The 21,159-nt window shown below is 60.4% G+C and overlaps 1 protein-coding gene across 1 annotated transcript in view; it reads right to left on the bottom strand.

Annotated features, from left to right (window-relative positions):
- Positions 1-1,991: 1,991 nt before the first annotated feature.
- TTC7A (tetratricopeptide repeat domain 7A) overlaps positions 1,992-21,159 on the bottom strand; it is a 118,547-nt gene continuing 99,379 nt past the window's right edge. Inside the window, exons 17-20 of the mRNA XM_004699755.3 lie at positions 20,875-20,969; positions 16,906-17,040; positions 11,050-11,252; positions 1,992-3,789 (exon numbers count right to left, since the gene is read on the bottom strand). Of these exons, the coding sequence (XP_004699812.1) occupies positions 3,568-3,789; positions 11,050-11,252; positions 16,906-17,040; positions 20,875-20,969 (655 nt within the window). The 3' untranslated portion in view covers positions 1,992-3,567. The remainder of the gene's footprint in view (positions 3,790-11,049; positions 11,253-16,905; positions 17,041-20,874; positions 20,970-21,159) is intronic.

Below are 21,159 nucleotides of genomic sequence, written 5' to 3'. Positions count from 1 at the left end.
GGGGAAAGCAGAGCTCATGTACACCGGGCAGGGCCAGGCCCTGCTCTGGGAAAGATGAGGCTTTCTACTCCCGCAGAGCTAGTGTCTTGGAAACCCTGCCCTATCGAGGTGGCTATCGGTCGGCATGGCCTCGATGGCAGAGGCTTTGGATGTCCTGCTTTATACTGTTTTTCTCACTGGCCTTCCGGGCAGCCCACCCAGCAGTATTTTGATTACAGATGGGGAAAGAGGCAGGGGGTTGAGTGGTTTGCTTGACCACACAGCAGGCAGTGGCTGAGCTGGGCCTTCACACTTCAGTCACTGCAGGCAATGTAGTGACCAGGCGGCAGCTCCAGCACCAAGCCTGTGCGCTGTCCTCCTGCTGGGGGGGCCAGGGAGACCCCCTCCTTGGGCTACCTTCGGTGGGTCTCTGTTCTTTGCCACGGGAGGACTTTCTGGGGGGCATCGGGAGAACCTTGGTCTGGCAAGATCCTTTGGGGCCATTGAAGGGGGTGGTCCCGCAGGCCACCCATGCGTGAGTCACTGCGGTGAGTCACGAGTAAGACAGTGGTAATCGGAGGGTGTAGCCCGAGGCTTTGCAAGGCCAGGAAATAGCTCCCCAGTGGCGGCAGTCGGGGATGGGGGGGTGGTGGGGGTCCGGGAGCATGACTGCAAGGAGCACTTTGGTACCAGAGCCACCTGGGTGGTGGCCACTGGGATTCCATTCATACTTGTGCCTGCAGGTAAACAGGTGTAGAGGGCAGAGTCCACAAGCGGGGCTGTGTGGTGGAGAGTGGGTGGGTGGGCGGAGGTCCATGGGGACTAGGGCATCTCCAGGCCCCGCCCCCGTACCCTAACCCTTGGTGGTGGGGCACTGGGCGCGTAGACAACTAGAGCGTTTCCTCTTTCTCCACTGAGTTTGTGTGAAGGCAAACCCTGCCGACTTAGTGGTCAGCTGGGCGAGCCTGCCAGGGTCAGGAAAATGTGGGGCTCCTTCCTCTGAGCAAGGCTCCCGCGCCCCCACTCTCTTCCCTGGACTAGCACCCTAGGCCTTCTCCGAGGTTGGCAGACGCTGTACCGGCACCTGAGACCAGAAGCGGTCTCGCCCAGGCAAGGTGGCCAGGAGCTGGGGAAGTGAGTGTGTAGGTAGGCCACATAATTTAAGGCTAATTGTCAAGTTACTATTATCGGTGAATGCGTGTTACCTGAGGTGGGGGCGCCTCCAGGGCAGCTGTCTCCCAAGTCGGGTGCCTGTAGCCTCTGGGGGGACACCAGACGATCCCCTTGGTGTAAGGAGACAGAACTTGGTCGACACTATTTTATGATGCGGTGAACGCCTCACACCAGTCTCGCTCAAGGCTGACTCATGGTGAGCCCTCTGTAGGTTTCTGGGACTGTAACTGTTGACGGGAATTTGGTGTCTAGTCCACCTCTTTGGGCACCTGAGATTATTTAGCCAGCACACACGCGGGAAGAGCACCGCGGTGGTGTGAAGACCACCCTGGAGCCCAGAGGGCAGGGAGCTTTCCACTGGGAAAAGAAGCTTGCTGGGGAAGCCACCACAAGCTGTTAGAGCAGCTCTAGGTAACCATGACCGTGGGTCACGTGACTTACACGCTGGAAGGGCAGGCCCTGGTATCAGCAATGGACTGGTATGGTCTTCTCAGTGGAGGGGGACTCTCTGGACGTGACCCAAGCCCTGGTCACGTATCCCCGTCTGGTGCTTCCCCCCAAGCCTGGGTCAGATGCCAACACCCCGGCCCCTCCTCTCAGCTCTGCAGGGCAGAAGGGGGCTCAAGCCCAGTGCTGGGCAGGCTGAGGTCAGAGGCCCAGCTCCAGGTGTTCCTACTGAGACCCTTCAACTTTCAGCCTGCACTCAGTGCTGTGCCCAGGCTTGCCTCCTACCCCTAGCCTCCTCAGAGGGCCTCTCCCTCCCCTGTGCCCACTCCCTGCAGGGCCCTGGCTCACAGCCTGTCCCAGGTGACCAGGCTGAATGCACACAGACGCCAGGACCTGGCTCCCCTTCAGGGGTCTCTTTATTCAACCTACAAAGACGCTGTCAGCGCCCTGGCCGGGGCTGCCGGCAGCGAGGCACATGGTGGTTTTCCTCACAGCACCCGCGGAGTGCCAGCATCTCTGGACACCCCAGGGCAAACCAGCAGCACGGGTGCTCTTGTTTACAATGCTCCTAACAGGATTCTAACATAAAAATAGATCTCTATCACATATATATATTTATACACTGTACACACATACAAAGAGCTTTCAATGCAGAGGGTGGTGGGTGGGGGTTTCCCAGCATTCTGAGCGGCACCTTGGCTCTGCTGGGGAATACCAGGGTGTGCAGTGCAGGCTGGGGGGCCTGTCTCATATCCCTTTCCTCTGAGAAACAGACCGGGCAGGGGCGATGCCAGGCAGCCGAGCCCAGCCCGAGATGAAATGGTATCTACTGAGCTTTGACACAGAAGCCCCACGTGCAGCTCACAGAGGCGTGTTCTGATAGGCCCCCGGGGTCTGACTGCTTGGGGGCGCTCTGCGGCCATCATTCAGCAGGGCCGGCACTCGCCCACAGCCCCCCTCGGCTTGGCAGACAGGGGTCTTCCTGCCCAACCAGAGAGTAACTGGGGTGCCTTCTCCTTTCACAGCCACTAATGCCAGCACAAGGGTCTCCAGCAAGAAACGCCAACAGCCACGGTGGGACACAGGCCACCCAATGATGCCTGAGGTAGGAAATGGGCAGTGGCTGGGAGAGCCCCCAGGACCCCCACCTCCACAGACATCACCCCCAAGGGCCCACTGGTCTAGGGGTTGGGGGGCGGCTTGGGCTGGGGTGTTTCCAGGGAGCGCGTGGGGATGGAAATGGAAGGACCCCAGTGCTTGGTGCCCTTGGACAGACAAAGGCCCCCAAAGGCACTTGGTGGCAGAAAGATACATTGGAGGCCATCAGGCAGAGAGGGTCGTCGCTGGACCTCACCCCATAACTCAGAGGCTGGAGGGAACCCCAGAGGAGCCAGCCCACACCCTGTGGCCACACCTTCTGTCGGCTGCATTTGCCTGGTGCAAGACCTCAGAGTAATCACACCCCCTGCTGCCAGGGACAGCAAGCCTGAGAGGGGCCCAGCTGGCCGGAGTCAGGCTGTCCCCCCAGCTCCGCAAAGTCACCTTCGGCTTCAAGCCAGGTGTCGTCCTAAGACACTGCAGAGGAAGGGGATGTGTGGGAAATTCCCCGGCCACAGGGCAGCCCACGCTTTGAGATGAAAACTGTGGGAAGCCAGGTTCCCGGAGCGGGGTACCGCAACTCCACTAACCCCTGGTGTCTGTGCAGGTGATGTGCACACCTTGGGCGGGGGACCCCCAACTCCCCCGCCCCAGAGAGATGTGGCCTCCTGGTCACGTCCCCACCCAGGGACACCACTGGATGGCCGGTTCCAGGGGCCAAGGGATTTGCTTCTGATGCAAATCCTCCCCACACAGCGCAGCACTGCGCCAGGTGGGCGGGCTGCGGGGCAAGAGGGGAGGCGCGAGACCAGGAGAGGGGTCTGCACTAGAGCTGTATTTCCCTGAGGTCCCGGGGCGGCGCAGCAGCGGTCAGAGCTCGCGGGGGATGACGGAGAAGGGCAGCACCGGGCTGCTGGACTCCAGCTCGAGGGCGGTGAGGAAGCAGTCGATGGCCGCGTCGCTCTGGCCCTGGGCCTGCAGCACCTCGCCCAGACCCTGCCAGGCCTCGTGGCAGGTGCTCTGCCTCTCCACCGCGTCCCGCAGCACCTTCTGAGCCAGGCTCTTGTGGCCCAGCTGACTCAGCATCAGACCCTGGGGAGCAAGCACAGGGCAGGGTTACTGAGGACATCGCAGGGGTTGAGGGGGACCCGGGCAGCTGGGGCGAGGAGCAGGCCCATAGCCCACTGGCAGCCTCCGGCTAGGGCACTATCCCCTGGCCAGGCCTCAGCCATGCTCCTCCTGGGCCCCAGTTGCAGGTAGCAGAGCCGCCTTAGAGTCTCCATTCCTCGCTGCAGGGACCCATTTCCTGGGCTGTGAGCTGTGATAAGTCTGAATGACAAGAAGTCGGGGTGAGACTTCTTTCTGTTCATCAGCCCTCCAGACCTGCACCAGGGAGCACACCTTCAACTCACCCCCGTTTTGAGGAGGGGAGGCAGGGAGGGGGACGGGACAGCAGTGCCTGTACTGAGCTGATGGTACAGCTAACTCTCCTTGTCCCGGGGGTCCTGGGCCCGCAGGCGAGGGTGTTGGGAGGAGTTAGCGGGGAAGGCAAGGGGGGCTCTGGGCAGGGCTTTGAACGGGTTCCTTCCCGTCTGATCCCCTGCTGAGCAGAGAGCCTGCCTTTCCAGGGCCAGGTTCACAGAGGCAGAAGAGCCTGGTGCCATCGGCTCTGGAGAGGGAGGGCCAGGAGCATGCTGGGAAGCCTGACCCCGCTGTTTGGCTCAAACATCCTTGTTGCCAGAGGGGGTGGGGGTGGAGAGAGAGTAATAGGAATGATCACAAAAACAGGGCTGGGAGAGAAAGGGGTACCTGGCCCCTCTGCATCTTCTCCCACCCACACTGGGAAGGGTGCAGGGGAGCTGTCAGGTGCAGCTGGCTTGCCTCGGCTTCCCGGAGGGCTGCTTGGCACAGCCAGCTGATGTGTCCCAGCCCCAAGGGCAGCAGGGGGGGTCGCTGGTTTATAGCCGCTCCAGCATGGGCTTCTCGGGCGGGCAGGCAGGGACAGGGTGGGGGTGGGAGCTGCTTCTTCTGTGCTTGGAACCCCCTTTCTGGTGCCGCCCACTGACGGCCACGTACATTTTTAGCTGGAACATTTTCCTCGCCATGCTCCCCAGTCAGGCCTCCGTTGTCATGGAGACCCACTGGGGAGATGCACACGCCTGGCGTCCTAAGTCCTCCCCGAGTCTGAACACGGCAATGCCGGAAGAGTGAAGGCTGTGTTTGGGGCATCTGTGGAAAAGCCTCCCGGCCCCTGAGGTTGGAGGCTGGCAGCTACGGGCCGGAGGAGGGGGGCAGGGGGAGCCCCACTCTGGCCTCATGGGCACAGTGCTGTCTCAGGGTGCCCAGACTGGCCAGCAGGGCCCCCAGGGAGGAGGGTGGGGGAGGTGGGGCAAGACCATAGGCTGCCAGACACCAAACTCGAGCACCGAAAATGGAAGGTCTGAGACTTGTGGGAGTGGCAGAGGACAGGGATGGAGGGGAGGCCACAGGGTGGCTCCTGGAGCCAAGATCCTGGCAGGAGGGTGGCCCGGACGGGCGAGTGCCCTGGTTTCTCTGCACAGTCTCACATGACAGTCTGTTTCAGACATGGGCCCCACTGCTCAACTCAGCTTGAAAACCCCAGGAGGCCTTCCCTCGGGGCCTGAGGAACCGTGTGGGGCACCCGGCCCTGGCCCCGAGTGCTGACAGGGGCTGGTGGCCCTTGCCACGGTCCCCTCGTCTGTCAAACAGGGACAAGAACTGTCTTCCCTGCTATGGCTGCGGTGGGGACTCTGAGGGGGTGAACTTTAAAATGCCCCAGGGTACGGGGTGGGCAGGCAGAACAGGATGGTCCCAAGATGGGCAGATGGCCCCATGCGGTTGTGGGTGCTGGGAGAGGGCAAGGCTCTTGTGGAGGAAGGCTGCAAATTGGGGTGGCTGGCCACGCCCTCCCCTTCCCACCCGCCTCCCCTCAATGACCTTAGTGTATGAAAGGAGACACCGGGCCGGTGGGGGTCAGGCTGGGCCCTAAGGCCTAGCTGGTAACAGGATCTGCTGCCACCTGCCCCTGACACCAGCCGCCTTCCTGTTTGGTAGCAACTCCGGACTGTTTGCTGCCTGACAACTGGCCCGGCCCCTCAGGACTTCAGCTCACCTGCCCTGCACCCGGCCCCGCAGACCCCAGGACCTCCCTGAGACAGGCACTTAGACACAATGGGTGCCTCTCAGCTTGCACGCACACACCCGCCTCGCTTGTGCCCCCTCACCTGTACTGCCCACCCACCGGGATGAGAGATTAAACTGTGTGTTGTGTGTGTGTCTCAGGGAGGGCAGGGCTTGGGAAGTCCCTAGAAATTGCCACCACCACCACCTATGCCTTCTTCTCACCCTTCCTGGGTCTCAGGGAAGCGGGCGCCTGCCTTACTGCTCCTGCATGCGAGACAGACACCCAGGAGGCTCAGAGGCGGGATCCAGACACAGCCAGGTTTCCTGGTGGCTGGCTCACCGGGACTTGCCGGCTGAGGGTCTGGTTGCTGTCACACTTTGCGGGGACAGCTCTGTCAGGGTGAGGATGAGGGCTGCAGCCTGGGAGGGGGACCCATGGGGAAAGGGTCCTGCCTTCCTGCCCCAGAATGGCCCCCTTGGTCTGCCTCCCCACTCAGCGTCCCCCAGAGGGGAGCGAGCCAGCTAGTATGGCTGTGTCCTGGGAAACAGCCCCAGTGCAGGCTGGGGACTCCTCCCGTCCTGTCCCTCCAGTATTTATACAAGTTATTTTGGGAATTTTCTCTCTGAGCTCAAGGCACATTCCTGGGATTCTGTAACAGCCTTTCCAGCTGGGAATTGGGGAATCAGTTGGAAGCTGCTGGAGCCTCTTGGTCCCTGGGGGGGCCTTGCATGGGGACAGCAGGGTGGAGGCTGCTCTGCAGGAAGGACCCCCTCCCTTCCCCCAGCAGGGTGCCGGCACACCCTGCCAGGGAGGCCACCTGGGCAGCCAGCCAGGCTCAGCGGGCAACAGACCCACTGGCCCAGGTGTGTCAGCCCCAACCTGTCTGGCCAGAGTGGGAAGCAGATGCCACTCCAGGTCAGGTGGCCCCTGGCCCACTGGCCAGCTCCATGCCTGGCTCCTGACGAGACGCACGTGTCCCGAGACTCCACCTGAGGCCCCGCTGACGTGCCCACCCAGAAGGCCGAGGCCCTGCGGGACGAAGTCCCCAGCCTCCCCGAGACAGGAGGGTTCCGTCCTCCTCAGCGCCCGGGGCTGTGCCGGGGAGACAGAGCACCATGGGGGTGATGCTGGTGGCTTGCAGGGCCCACCTTCAGTGCTGCCCTCACTGAGGTAGGGGAAAGTGATCTGATTTCTGAGCTCAAACGACGGGCAGACTGGACACCTGGTCTCTACTCAGCAGAGAGGAGGTGGTGGACTTTGGGGAGCTCCCACCTCAGCAGGGGGTGAGGGAAAGACCGGAGCAGAGCCGGAGGCAGCCCGGCCGGTCTGTGGGGCTGGCCTCGTCTGCATCAGGGACCCGCCAGAAGCCTGGGCAGCAGGTCCACAGAGGTCCGGGCCTTTGCAGCACCCAGGGAGGCCACACCAAAGATTCCAGGACCTGAAGCCTCCCTCAGCCCCCAGCTCCCGTCCTTCTATGACTGAGCCTCCCTTAGCAGGGAACACCGTGCACCCGCCGCACCCATCCCTCCTGAGACCTGCACCCCAGCCAGGCTGGGCACGGTGGGCAAGGGCTTGTCCTCACCTCTCCCAGCCAGGCATGCCTCCACATGGCCTGGGACAGTGGGCACTCCTGGGCCGCCCCTCACAGGATGGCCTGACTGTAGTGGAATGCCGGGCCCAGTGGTCCGGGCTTTAGGAGAGGGCAGAGGCTCTGAGGGGCCGCAGAGTGTGACCCAGGTTAGAGAGCCAGGGAAGGTGGAGGTGGACTCAAGTCCTCTGCGTTCAAACCTCTGCACGGCCCTCCAGCTCCGATCCCTGGGTCCAAACCCCGTCCCAGACCCTTCTGACGCAGAGCAACCCTACGGGATGGGGTAGCCTGCCCCATGGGGTTTCCAAAGCCATTACAGAAGTGACCAACACCTCTTTCTCCTGGGAAGCAGCTGGTGGGCTTTGACCACTGGCTGTCTAGTTGGCAGACAACATGCCACTCGAGAGACCAAACTCACTGCCATGGAGTTGGCGCGGACCCACAGTGACCTGCTAGGACAAGGCAGGCCTGCCCTGGTGAGTTTCCGAAGGCAGTTTAACGTTTTATGGGAGTAGAAAGCCCCATCCTCCTCTCTCGGAGTGGCTGGTTTTAAACCACAGACCTAATGATCACAGCCCAGTGCTGTAACCATGACACCACCAGGGCTCCTCTGGCCCTGATACCGGGTTCTAAGAACAACTCAGAAACATCGCCAAAGGCAGCTCCGAGGTCCCCGCCCTGTTCCTTCCTCCTGAGGGGCCGCTCTCCCGCCCTGGGAGCTGACCCTCCAGCACAACGCCAGTGGACTCCCAGGGTCCCTCCTCTCCTGACTCAGCCCCCATCCCTTGATCTCTGGCCTCCTTCGTCTTCCCTGGTGCCCCAAAGGCACCACAGGCCACCTCTCTGGGGAGGGCTGCAGTGGTGGTGGCTGGCAGTGACAGGTGCAGAGAGGGGGGCACAGGCAGGCTGGGGTCCCTTCCCTGAGAGCCCCTGGGGTCCTGCTGTCTTCGGGGGTCTGGGGAAGGGCTGTTTCCCTTCTCATGCTGCTGCTCTGGGGCAGGGAGGGGAGGCAGTAACCTTTTCCTTCTGAACGATTATTTCTGCCAGTCAATGCCTATCTGAATGCCTGGCTGAGGAGGCAGCTGCAGGGACTGGCAGACCCGCTCCTGCCACTTGAGCTGGAATTTCTATCTGCAGGGAGCATGTCTTTTTCCTTCCACACTTGGCAGTCTCCTGCAGCTCCAGGCCGAGGCTCTCCAGGAGCCAGGCATGGGCAGGGGCCTGTGTTGTGGAAGGCGAGGCACACCCCTGGGACAGTACTCTCAGGGTGATTCCTTCTGGCAGATCCAGGACTCCAGAGTGGAAGCCAGAGCCCTAGGGCTACCATGAAACCTGCTCCTGGGCCAGACTCCCTATTCGCAGGAATGTCTCAACCCTGGGCCTCTTCAACGTCTTCCAGGCCCTGGGAGCTTGCTCTAGCTTGTCCCTGACCTGCTGTCTCATGCACACAGCCCAGGGAGGCTGAGCCTCCGGCACACGGCCTTGAGAACATCCTCCTCCTCCTCTTTACAGACCCTGGGGTGGCTACGCTCTCCGAGGAGCTGAGAGATGGCTCTTCATCTTCAGACCCCTCAGAGCAGGGTTCTCACAAAACCACGGTGGTATCCCTGTCTGGAACCAACTTGCATGAGGGGTCTGATTTGCATCCGTGTGGGCAATTCTCCAAGCCTCACAAAGCCCCCGACTTCACACACGCTGCCCCAATCCATGTGCTTCTTGTTCTCTCTAGACTACTCACGGTGCGCACCTTACCTAGACGCCAAGACAACGCTGCCCACAGGTAGGGTGTCACATCATGCTGGATTCTGTGCACGAAGGACCCCGAGCACTGCAATCGATTAGCAATGTCTGTCACAGCAAGGGGCTGGAGCATGGGGGTGTGTATGCTACGCTCTGCCTTCGCTGGCACTGCAGGGCAAAGGGTTGGAAGCACGTCCACTCGCAGCCCCTCGTTTGATGACAACGGCACTGTGGCCTAGCACGGAGATGATGACTGCTCGTTTTACGGAGAAGGCGCTGTGCCAGGGGCATGCGTGTAGACAGACCAGAGTCGGGATTGGAGGCCACGTGTCCCGAGCTGAGGCTGGTTCGGGGAAGACTCCTAGCTCAGGGTACACTTGCCCCAGGCCCGGAGAGTCAGGGAGAAGAGAGCTTTGAGCTCTTCCCAGAGCTAAGATCCGCCTGTCGCTATGCGCCTATGTGGGTTGCTTGGCAGAATAGAGCAGGCAGAGAGGGGATGGGGCTGCCCACGCTGGGACCAATGGCCCCTCCGCTGGTGTTCAAAGCAGGCAGGTCTGGTTCTGACGGGCCTCTAGTGTCATCAAATGGGTAAGCCCCCCACCCCCCCGGAAGAGAAAAGGGACCATTTCAGAATTTATCTGCAGGGAGCCACTCTGGACAGCTCTGCAGTTACCATGGAAACCCACCCTTGGAGCCTGCTTCCATTTCAGGGAAATCGCTACAGATGATAATAAACATCAACGGGAACAGGGTGCACTGTTGGTTACTTCGGCATTGCACTTGCTATTGGGCTGAGCAGGGTCTCAGGGGGCCGAGAGGGCAGGCACACAGCCGAGCTAGCCTCAGACAGACATGCTGCATGCTCGGTGTCTGGGCTTGACCTCTGGCAGCGCCGCAGGCCTCCAGGGGGACGTCTGCACCTCGGAATGAGGCACACTGTGCTGGGCAAGGGGGGCAGGAGGCCCACTCAGACATCCTGACAGGCTGGTGCCAGGGGTCTCTGCTCCGCCTTTTCCAGCCCTCTGGGGTTGGAGAGGAGCCTCATTTCTGGCAAGTCGTGCCTGTGTCCTGGCCGTGTTCTCACAGGACGGGGTGGCCTGGGTGCTGTGCTGAGGCTGTTCCTGACACTGAGCCGCACTGCGCTTCCAGAGGCCTGCAGCCTGCAGGAGTCATGGCCCTGACCCTCCGTGGTCTGCAAGGGGGTGATGCAGCGGGCACCTGAGGTGGAAGCCGGGCTCTGACCTGGAGGACCAGGTCGCCAGCCCTGGACTCGGAATTTGTACAGTAGAGCTCACCGTGTGAGGCCAAGCCTCAGGCTTTGCAAAGCAACCCGTCCCTCGCAAGACTCCCTCCTGGGAAGCAGGAAAACACCCATCTCTCAAGTCTGGCATCGCCTGCCCGAGCAGGTTTCAGGACCGCAGGGTCTCCGCAGCAAAGGTAAGAAGGCCAAGCGAGGTGCAGCGGTGCCCATCAGCGAGAGAGGGAGCCAGGACAAGCATGCACACAAGCCACCTGCAGCCTCGCCCTGAACTGGAAACCCACCCTCAAGCAGAGCCCGGAGCCCGGGACATCCACTGTCTTCTACCAGGAGACATGTGCCCCCCAGCTTGAGGGGACCCCCAGAGACCCTTTGGAAGAAGAGTGCTTTGGTATCTGCCTGGACCATGGCTCTGCCTTCAGTACAGGGACCTAAGGAGCAACCAAGAAATCCCCCTGGGGCCGAGTCACCACACAGAATCCTATAGCCAGAGGAGGTCCCGGAGCAGCCCCATCAACTCCGCCACCCAGTCCCCGGCCAGAGGGGAGCCACCTGCCCTTGCAGCAAGCAGCAGCAGCAGGGAGGCACAGGCCAGAGAGCGGGGCTTGGGGCGGCACTCACCAGGCTGTGCATGATACAGACGCCATCCGGGTTCACCGTGAGGGCCTCCTGGTACAGCTGCTTGGCATCCTCCAAACTGCCCTTCACCTCGGCCAGGCGGCCCCGCATGTACAGCACCGAGTGCGAGGTGGGGAAGAGGCCCGCCGCTTCCTGGATGCAGAAGCCGGCTTCCTTCAGGTGCTGTTGCTCCAGGAACAGCTCGGCTGTGGAGCCAGAGGGGTGGTGGGGTGTGAGCAAGGCAGGTTCCCCCCGCCCCCCAGGGCTTGGGGATAAAAACTACCCTGCCAACATAACCCAAAGTAACCAACCCCAACCCACTGCTGCTGGGTCGATCCCGACCCATAGCAGCCCTGCGCGGGGTGCTGAGGTTGTAAATCGTCACAGGGGCAGACACTCAACTGTCCCACGGAGTGGCTGGTGGACTCCGATGCTGACCCTGCGGTGAGCAGGCACTGGGCAAGTGTTTTGAGTCAGAGGAGCCCTGGCCCAGGGCAGGCGGGCTAGGAAACCCCGTGCAGGCGCGATGAGTTGGAATGGACTTGTTGGCAGTAAGGGCTTGGTGGGGGGCTGCCCAGCAGACGCCATGCTGAAGAGGGCCTGGTGGGGGAGGCGGGGTGGGCAGGCAGGCACTGACCGTGCTACTCCACACTCGGACACCTGGGTTCATTCAGTGGGGTGGAATGGGAGACTGCTGACCGGGCCTCTCAGGGTAATGCCCCAAATCTGCCCAGTGTGACCAGGAAGCGGTGGGGTGAACCCCAGGGAGAACCATGGGATCTTGCCATGGGACGGGGAGCAGAGAGGCTGGGGCTCAGCCAGGTGGTGCTGAGACAGCTACATCCCAGCAGCCTCCCGGAAGTGCCTGTGGGACAAGCCCTGAGCCTTCTGGGCCTTTGGCTGCCACTGAACAGTGGGTAATTGGAGCCCACCAGCCAGTCTGGGCGAGGAAAGTGGGGCAGCCTCAGGAACCTAGAGGGGCCGCTCGACCCCGTCCCACAGGACAGCTGCAGGTCAGAATGGGCTTGGTTTGTTTGGATCCCCACCAGGATGTCCGGAGGGAGGCAGGTGCGCCGGCGATTCCACTGTAACAAACCTCCCCCTAAGCCCTTCCCAGAGAAAGCCCTGCCAACGCAGGCCCCCCACTGCTCCTTAGCCTCCTGCCACAGCCCAGACTCCATAAAAGGGGGGTGGGGAGCTGTCCTGACAGTCCCTGGAGACACTCATTTCCTGCCCTGCAGCAGGGGTGCTGTTATAGAGGCGCACTGTCAACTAGCCCTGGGTGTGGGGTGGAGAAAGAGCTTCAAAGGAGGCTTCCAGAAAGCTGGATGAACCAGGCCAAGGCCACGGCTGCAGAGCACACTAAGGGACGTCGGCGTGAACGCTGCAGCCTAAAACCACTTGCAACAGAAGCAGCCTGCGACACCCCCGAACATCACAGGGGACCTGGGGAGGGCACGCTTCCTCTCCCGCGGGGAGAAGCAAGTGGAGGCATCTGAGAATTGACTGGAAAACGGACGGGCTTCCAGGATAAGGAAGAGAGAAATCCAGGCTCTGGTCCCCAGAGACCGCCCAGGCTGCAGATCCCAAAGCAGAAGCCACTGGGAGATAAGCCCAGCAGACAGGAATGTTGAGCATGGACCCCTGTCTCCTCCCTGCTATGGGTCCTGTCCCTGCTTGGTTGCGGCCGGGACTCCCAGCTGGCTGCCTCCCCAACCGATCAGCGGACAGGACACACCTACTGACCACCGTGTGCCTTGGAGAAGAGGGAAAAGCTAAGGGGTCACTGAGTCATGAAAATAACTTCTAACTGGAAGGTCATTGGTTCAAACCCAGCAGGTGCTCCTCGGGAAAGACAAGGCTGTCTGCTCCCATAAAGAATGGTTTAGTCTCGGACACCCTAGGGCAGCGGTTCTCAACCTGGGGGTCGAATGACCCTTTCATGGGGGTCGTCTGATTCATAACAGTAGCATAAATCAACAAAAGTTAATTTTATGGTTGGGGGGAGGTGGTCCCCACAACATGAGGAACTGTATGAAAGGGTCCCGGCATTAGGAAGGTTGAGAACCCCTGATCTAGGGAGAGCTGCTAACAGTCAGAATTGACCAGGAGGCACTGGGTCTGAGCGGTGCGACGGTGCAGTGATAAGAGCCAGTCGGAGTGCTGGGCTCAGACTGGGTCTGCTTGGGCAGGTAGGGTTGGAAAAGTCTTCTCAGGAGAGGCAAGGGCGCTGGGGTCTAGGGCTGCAGGTGGGCATGAGTTGGTGCTTCCTGTGCCAGACCCTGTGGCTGCTTTCTCCATCCGCTGCCCTGGACCTTGCCCAGAGGCTTGTCCCAGGCCAGGTCCACCTGGCTCCTACGAGGCTCATTAAGCTGTTTACAACTTGCCACCTGGCCTCCCGAAGGGGCACCTGGTCCCTCCCCGGACAGTCCTCCAAGGCGCCTTCATCAACAGATTTCAATTACAGAGACCACGAGCTCCCTCTTGCCCAGAGCCCAGGAGCTTTCTGAGGCCCCAGGCTCGTAGGGCTGGCCGTCCACCAAAGAGCAAGCCCTGAAAAACAGGCGCTGGATGGATGAGGCTCGGCTGCTGGGCCTCCCTGCCATGTATGCAGGAAACCAACGAGAGACTAGAGCGAGCGAGAAGGCACCCAAGGGGTGTGCCCGGCCAGACTCTGCCCTGCGCACAGACACACGGGGCTCCTGGCCTGTGTCCTGGCAGTGGCTCGGGTGCCCTGTCGGCCATTTGACCAAACATGGTGCTCCCTAGACAGCGGTGGGCAGCAGGGGCAGTGGCACCCTGCCCACCAGCCACACGGGCCTGCCTGGCTCAGCACTTCTGGGGGACTGTGCTTTCTTCCTATTTCCACTGCATTTCCCCCACCACCACCTCGCCCTGCCATAGAGAAGTCACTCCCAAGCCCCCTCTTCCCCCTGCCCAGCTCCGAGTCGCTCCCCGCCCCTCCATTTCCTTCCTCTTCCCGCCAGCACCCAGGCTGCCACAAATGGGAAACATCTGTCCCCTGGAACGTGGTTGCTTCCTGAGGGCGTGGGGACAGGCATTTTCATGCCAGTAGGGCCCCCACCCCAGACTCAGGCTTGACTGGGGTGGGCTTGCTCACTCCCCTCTTGGGCAGACCCTCAGGAGCAGAGTGAATGAAGGGGAGCCTGAGCCACCTCTGAAGCCTGGTTCTCCCAAAAGACCCTCACCTGAGCCCTCATAAAGGTGAGAGGGCCTTCAGGTGGAACAGAGGCCCCGCCCTGGGGGGCTGGAGGGAAAGATTGGGTCCTAAGATAAGGTGACCAGACGTCCCGCTTTTGGCAGGACAGTCCCGGTTTTTAACAATTTTTTCTGCATACCACGGCGTTCGGCTGCCATGTGGCTCTTTCGTCAGGATATGAGTTTTATCAATGGTGTCCTGCTTTTGTCCTGTTTTACCAATGTTAAAATCTGGTCACCTTATCCTAAGAAGAACCTGGCCATGGCCAGCCCTGACCACCAGTGGGGTAGCCCAGGAGCCAACCCTCCGAGCCTGCAGGCATCAGAGTTAGGTGTGAGGGACCCTGGGAGAAGTCCCAAGGTCTGGTCACATCCCCCACCCCACCCCCACAGCAGGGGCCCAGAGGAGGAGACTCCTTTGCCTCAGGCCCTGAGGTAGGGCCAGCGGCCTGGGCCTGGGATCCCAACTTCCTGTCTGGAGGACACTCTCAGCAGGGATTCAAGAAGTTGGGAACATGGACCACACTACTACAATGATGGGCTCCACAGAATAAGATGGGAGCCCGGCTTGTTCCTATGCTGCCCAGACTGCCTGTAGTCAGCCGGGGGTGGGGGGTGGGGGGCAGCTCCATGGTAGCCCCCACCTTCCCCCACCCCCGAGCCAGGTGCATTTGGGAGCAGAGACTCAGTCCAGCCTTGACCACCCAGCGGCAGCCCAAGAGCTCCTGCCCCTCCCTCCCTGGGCCTGCAGCACTGGCCTGGCACAACCTCTGGGGCAGAGCGCCCGGGGGTGGATGGGAGGAAGAGGGTTGGGAGAAAAAGGCTGTGCATGTTCCAACCAGCGAGGAGGCAGGAAGGAAGGACCTGAGTTCCCAAACAGACTGATAGTCAACTTATCTCAAACCAAACTGGAGAGAGCAGCTCATCCCAGACCGCTCGGGGGAAGAGCGTCCTCCTGCAGATTTGCTGAACTGTGGTTAGACGAGGAGTCCCAGCAGCATGGCGGTTATGAGGTCAGCGGTTTGAAACCACCACTGGGAGAACCAGGAGGCTTTCTACTCCCAGAAAGGGTCTCAGGCCCACAGGCAGTTCCACCCCGTCCTACAGGGCTGCTATGGGTCGACCCCATGGGAATGGGTTTATGGGAACGTCACAGCATGTCTGAGGGAGAGCAGGCTGGAGACAAACACCTCACCGGTTGATGGTAGCAGACGGGCAGGCATGGATGCCCAGTGCAGGCAGCACAGGGAACTGGGACTAGTCTCGCTCGGGGCCTGTGGTCGGGAAGCTCTCTGGGGGCAGCTTTCTACCCCCCTCGGTCCTACTAGGAGCCTTCTTGGCTCCGTGTCTCCTAAGACAACCCCTTGGCTAGTCCTCCTCTGGGTTTGTCAACCCCCCCCTTCCTACACACTTCCGTTGCAGCCTAAGGGGCTCTCCTTTGCCAGGCGAGGCAGTCTAGCCTCCCTGGCAGCCCAGCCTAATTCCCCTGCGTTCAGAACTTACTGTGTGTGTATGTGCACAGGCCCGTGCACACGTGACACACACGCAGCAGGAAGGCTATTTCCGGTGAACTCTGACTTGTCAACTGGATGTGCTGCTCAGTAAGCCACTCCTCACTTCCATCTGCCACCTCCCCGGGCACTACCAGCCCCAGCCCCAGGTGGGGGGAGGGAGGTGGGAGACAGGACAGGAAGCAGAGCAAGCGTGAGGGATGCTCCTGGGCCCAGAGGGGCATTTCCAGGATCCCCATGTTCTATCACCTTCCCTCTCCGTGGAGGCCCTCCGGTCACTGTCTCCCTCTCCGTGGAGGCCCTCCGGTCACTGTCTCCCTCTCCGCCGAGGCCCTCCGGTCACTGTCTCCCTCTCCGCCGAGGCCCTCCGGTCACTGTCTCCCTCTCCGCCGAGGCCCTCTGGTCACTGTCTCTTTTCCGTGTCACCCCCTCCCCTCTCCCCCGGCAGATACAATGGCAAGCACCACCTCTGGCCAGGCCCGAGGTGCACATGGCCTTTGACCCAACAGGGCCACAGAGCCCAGCTCCACTTGCCCAGCACTTCCCATGGTTCACCCATGGTGATCATGCTTCTGGCTGGACAGGCCCGTCGACGGGGACAGGCCAGCAAGTGCCCAGGTACGCGAATCCAGGTCCGAGAGACTGAAGCTGGAACTCTACAGAGAGAGTCACCCCCACCTTCACCCTCACGGGACTAATCAGTTCCCTGGAGGGGCTGTCACCAATCCGTCGCCCCTAATGACCTCTACTACCAGTCCCACCTCCTGTGGGGACAAGGAGGAGGGATGGGTCCTGTTTTTGAGACCACCTACAAGGACCATCGATCTGAGTGGCCTTCCACGACCTCAAGTCCTCTTACATGTGGATTTGCTGCCCTAGAACCTGGCCGAGGTAGGCAGGCAGGAATGCCCCCATCTAGTGGGCATGGAAACCGGCAGTCAGATAGACTACGTGACCTGTGAGAACTGCAAAGGAGAGACAGCTGGAGCCCAGCCCTTTCAAGGAGAAGTCTGTTGCCCAGGTGAACCTGGTCATGGGTCCTCACGGCCCCATAGGACAAGACAGGGTGCTGAGAACTTGGATGGCCTGCAAGTGGGACCCGGGCCGCCGGCTGGGGCAAGGCACTCACCGGCCTGCAGCCAGATCTGCTCCAGTGTGGTCCACAGCTGCATGGGCCCCTGCTTCAGGACTAAGCTGGGCATGGTCAGCTCCGACATGGCCTCCTCTAGCCGGGAGGCTGCGATGGATGACGCCCGCTGAGAGCCTGCAGAATGGGGGGGGGGGGGGCCCGCAGTTGTTGAGCAGCAGAAGCCGGGGCCACAGCCTGGAAGCCCCAGGAGTGTGACTGCACAGCCCCATGGGAGAGGCAGGGTGAGGCGTCTGGTGGCTGAGAAACTGGCACTCAGACCCACTGAGCAGAATCCCACCCCATCCATTGGCTCCCAGTGGTGAGGGGAGCTTCTTGAGGGGTTGTCAGGCACGAGACCCACGTCCTGGGATCTCCCTGGAAGGAAAACAACGATCAGTGTTGGCAAAGGTGCCCATTCTACCACTGCCGGCATCAGAGAGGAGAAAAGGCACTTCGGTATCTGGTGACAGGAACGGACTGGAAACAAACGGAGGCTTCACAGTGCAAGACGACGCAGCCTCACGTCCTCAGACGTGGGGAGGGGCAGTGGACAAGAGGACGGCCCATGGCGGGCACAGCGGGCTCCCACAGGAGCACAATGGGAGGATGGCGCAGGACCGGGCGGTGCTTCCTTCTGTTGTGCACGGGCTGCTGGGACTCGGACTGACGCGACGGGACCTACCCACAGCGTGTCATGGTTACGCTGTCACCACGGGCAGCGATGCGGGAAGGTGCTCGAGTTTTGCAGTCAGATGGAGAGAGCAGGTCACAAAAGAGTTGGGTCTCTCTCCCCGCCCCCCCCATTTAACACACAACTTTAATACTCTGCCTTATTCATCTTGGTCAGCAATCGTGTGCGTTGAGGAGTGGATTCTCATTCTTCTATCCCCCGGTGCTCTGCTCTTCTCGGCAGGTCTGAAGGAGGTGTGGAGCCCCCTTTCTTCACACGGCGGGGGGGCCAGCCTTCTCAAGTGGGAGGCTGGCTTTCCAGACACCGTGTTGCAGAGCCCTGGAGAACACGGACCTTGTGTGTGTGCAGTTAGGGGCCTCCGCTTCTTCCTCACGCTCTCTTCTTCAAATTCCGCCTTCCGCTCAGTCGGAGCCTTGGGCTCGAGGTGGTCAGGAGCGGCAGACTGGCGAACACGGTTCAGAGCCACGCTGCAGGCAGTGCGGAGCCTTGCCCTCCATCTCCACGCTGCTCCCTGGACTCAGCGCCTCGCCCCGAGGGCGGCCCCAGACAGAGCCAGCTGAGCACGCTGCGAGCAGGTGCGGCTGCTCCTGCAAGTCGTTCCTGGCTGACTGGAGTGAGGGTCCGGGCGAGGCTCCAGTTGTTTCCGCCTTGGTACTACAGCCGAGGGGGGAGATCCTTTCTGGGCTCGCTTCCTGCTTTCCGTGCCACACTGCAAAGTCGTGCCTTCACGTGGGATGGGGTTGCAGCTACGGGAGGTGGACGAGACGCCGGGAAGGAAAGAAGAGCGGCGGCGAGCAGCCCGGGTCTCGTTTTTGTGACGAAAACATGGGCACAGAAAAACATCTGCAGGACCGCTTATCCAGACTCATCGAGAAAAACACCTGCAGGACCGCTTACCCAGACTAATCAGCTGGCGAGCTGGTGGCTGCCTTTTCCTAGTCTTACTTTTGGCTTAGACGCCACTGCTCCACGTGGACGAGGGCCCCCTCCGCTGGTGTGCTGGTCGGGTTCTCGGGCAGCAGGTGGGGTCAGTCCCTGTGGGCTCTGGCATCCTCTCCTGCAGCGGCTCTGGGTGGCACAGACCCTGCTCAGGGTAGGCAAACTGCTAGCTTTTATAATTCCCAAGAATTCCGGTGCTGGTGAAGAACACTGACAGTAAGTACTGTGGAGTGCTAAACGGGGCAAATCGATCCGTCTTGAAAGAAGGCTGGCCAGAGTGCTCCTCAGAGGCCGGGATGGCTGGACTATGTCTCGCCTGCTTTGGACATGCTGTCAGGAGAGACAGGTCCCAGGAGAGGACATCGGGCTTGGTCAAACGGAGGGGCAATGAGAGAGGTAGGCCCACAGTGGGCTCAGGCACCATCGTGAGGGTGGAGCAGCACTTCCTTCTGTTGTGCTCACGGTCGCTATGGGTCAGAACCGGCTCCATGGCACATAGCAACAAAGCCGGTGAAATGGGAACATGCTCTCAACAGCAGTCATGGCTCCAGCGGAATCAGGAGACCCCGGGGCAGGTCTCAGTCTGTAACACGTACAGCCCCCGCACCCCCTGCTCACAGCTCCTCCTGTCTAAGTGCAAGGCGGCTGCAACGGTCGCTATTACCTGCTGCCGAGCTGGCCCCCGGATCCAGGAGTCCCAGAGTGTGAAAGAGCAGGCCTGCCCTGCGGGGCTTTCTTGGCTGTCATCTTCACGGAAGAGGATTGCCTGGCCTTTCTTCGCAGAGCGGCAGGTGTATTCACACCACACCCTTGATGGGAGCAGCTGCTAACCTGAGGCTGTGCAGCCCCATAGCCGGCAGCACTCCTGAGAGGGGGCCGTGAAGCCAAGTCGTGGCCCTTGGCTGGTGGCTGAGAAAGGTGGTGGCTGGGCTCATGTCCGTCAGGAGACATCAAGGCCAGGTCCTCTGAGTCCAACTCCACGGACTCTCTGAAAAGGACTAGTCTCCCACTCCCTCAAAAAGATGTGCTTGCCTTTTAAAGTTCATTTAAATGGGAAAAAAAATTCCTTTAAGTTGTTCTTGGGCTCATTTGCATCTTCAGGATGTGTGTGTTTTAAAAAGATATTTCAAGCTAAACTTATTTATTCACACAGAACCATGTTATTGGGAGCTAATCGATACCCTATCATTCCACAGGCCAAGCACACCCAGCAGGGCTTGGCAACCGCTCCACAATCAATTCCAAAACATTTCTTCCTTCCAGCAACCCGCTCCTCTCTGCTCGACTCACTTCACTGAGAAAAGATCAAACTGACTGTCATCAAGCCCGTTCTGACTCACAGGGACCCTACAGGACAGGGCAGAACTGCCCCTGGGTTTCCAGGACAGTGCCTGCTTATAGGAGTAGAAAGCCTGTCTTTCATAGGATGCCTGGTGGGACTTGATCAAGGGCAATGTAACTGAGAGGAATTACTAAAACCTGAAGGCTGAACATGATAGTGGGACAGGAGGAAAGTAAAAGAAAATAGAGGAAGCAAAGGGCACTTATAGAGGTCTAAATACAGGCATGTGCATATGTAAATATAATAATAGGGAAATAGATCTATGTACATATATTTATATGTTTAGTATTAAGGTAGCAGATGGACATTGGGCCTCTATTCAAGTACTCCCTCAAAGCAAGAACACTTTGTTCTAATAACTGGCATTCTATGATGCTCACATTCCCAACATGATCACTGAAGACAAAATGGGTGCATAAACAAATGGCCATCTAGCTGAGAAGCAACAAAGCCCACATGGAAGAAGCACACCAGCCTGTGTGATCATTAGGTGTTAGTGGGATCAGGAGCTTCCGTCAGTTCGAGCTTTAGCCAGGCAAACCGGATTCTAAGTTCCACCGCCCTGGTGGCATAGTGGCTACACGCTGGCCCTGCTAATCGAAAGATTAGCAGTTTGAAGCTACCAACTGCTCCGTGGGAAAGACAGGGCTTTTTACTCCCATAGAGAATTGGAAACTCACAGGGACAGTTCCCCCGTCTTGTAGGAGAGTGCTAGGCGTCAGGATCGACCCCATGGCAGCGAGAAAGATGCTCCACAGCCCCCCTCCACCCCAGTCTCCCTCCCCTACCCCCAGGAGGCTCACTCCAGCACCCAGCCCAGACCAGCAGCCTTCCCTCCCCAAAGTGAGGGCCAGCCCTGAGAGATGCCCGGAGGCGACTCCCTAGCACCAGGGCCCTGGGGCAGTGGGATCTGGCCAGCTGGGCAGGGCCCTCTCAGGTGCCACCCTCCTTGTTGCTGCCCTTGGGCCAGGGCGGTGGGCTGTGGGCAGGTCCTTACCGGAGTCGGCCTCGTGGGCATCAGGAAGGGTTAGGAGCATGCCGCTCTGCTTCTTCAGCGGGAAGCCCTCCCCACTGCCGTCCTTCTCCAGGCCGCTGCAGGGAGGGAGGGCGGGGCTGTGAGGGGGCCCAGCTGCCGCCCAGCCAGGGGTGATGAAGGAGCCTCACTCAGCCCAGTCCCTGACACAGGGCAGGGCCAGTCAGGACCACTAGGAACAGCAGGACAGACAGGGCCCAGGCTTGGAGTCCCAGAATGTGGCTCACTCTAGAGGCTGGACATCATCGC

Source organism: Echinops telfairi, unplaced genomic scaffold, assembly GCF_000313985.2.
Source record: "Echinops telfairi isolate 266 unplaced genomic scaffold, ASM31398v2 ScPeMD7_7475;HRSCAF=8513, whole genome shotgun sequence".
NCBI classification, from domain to species: Eukaryota; Metazoa; Chordata; class Mammalia; order Afrosoricida; family Tenrecidae; genus Echinops; species Echinops telfairi.
The sequence above is the reverse complement of the archived record's forward strand: the minus strand, read 5'-3'. Positions and strand labels throughout refer to the sequence as shown.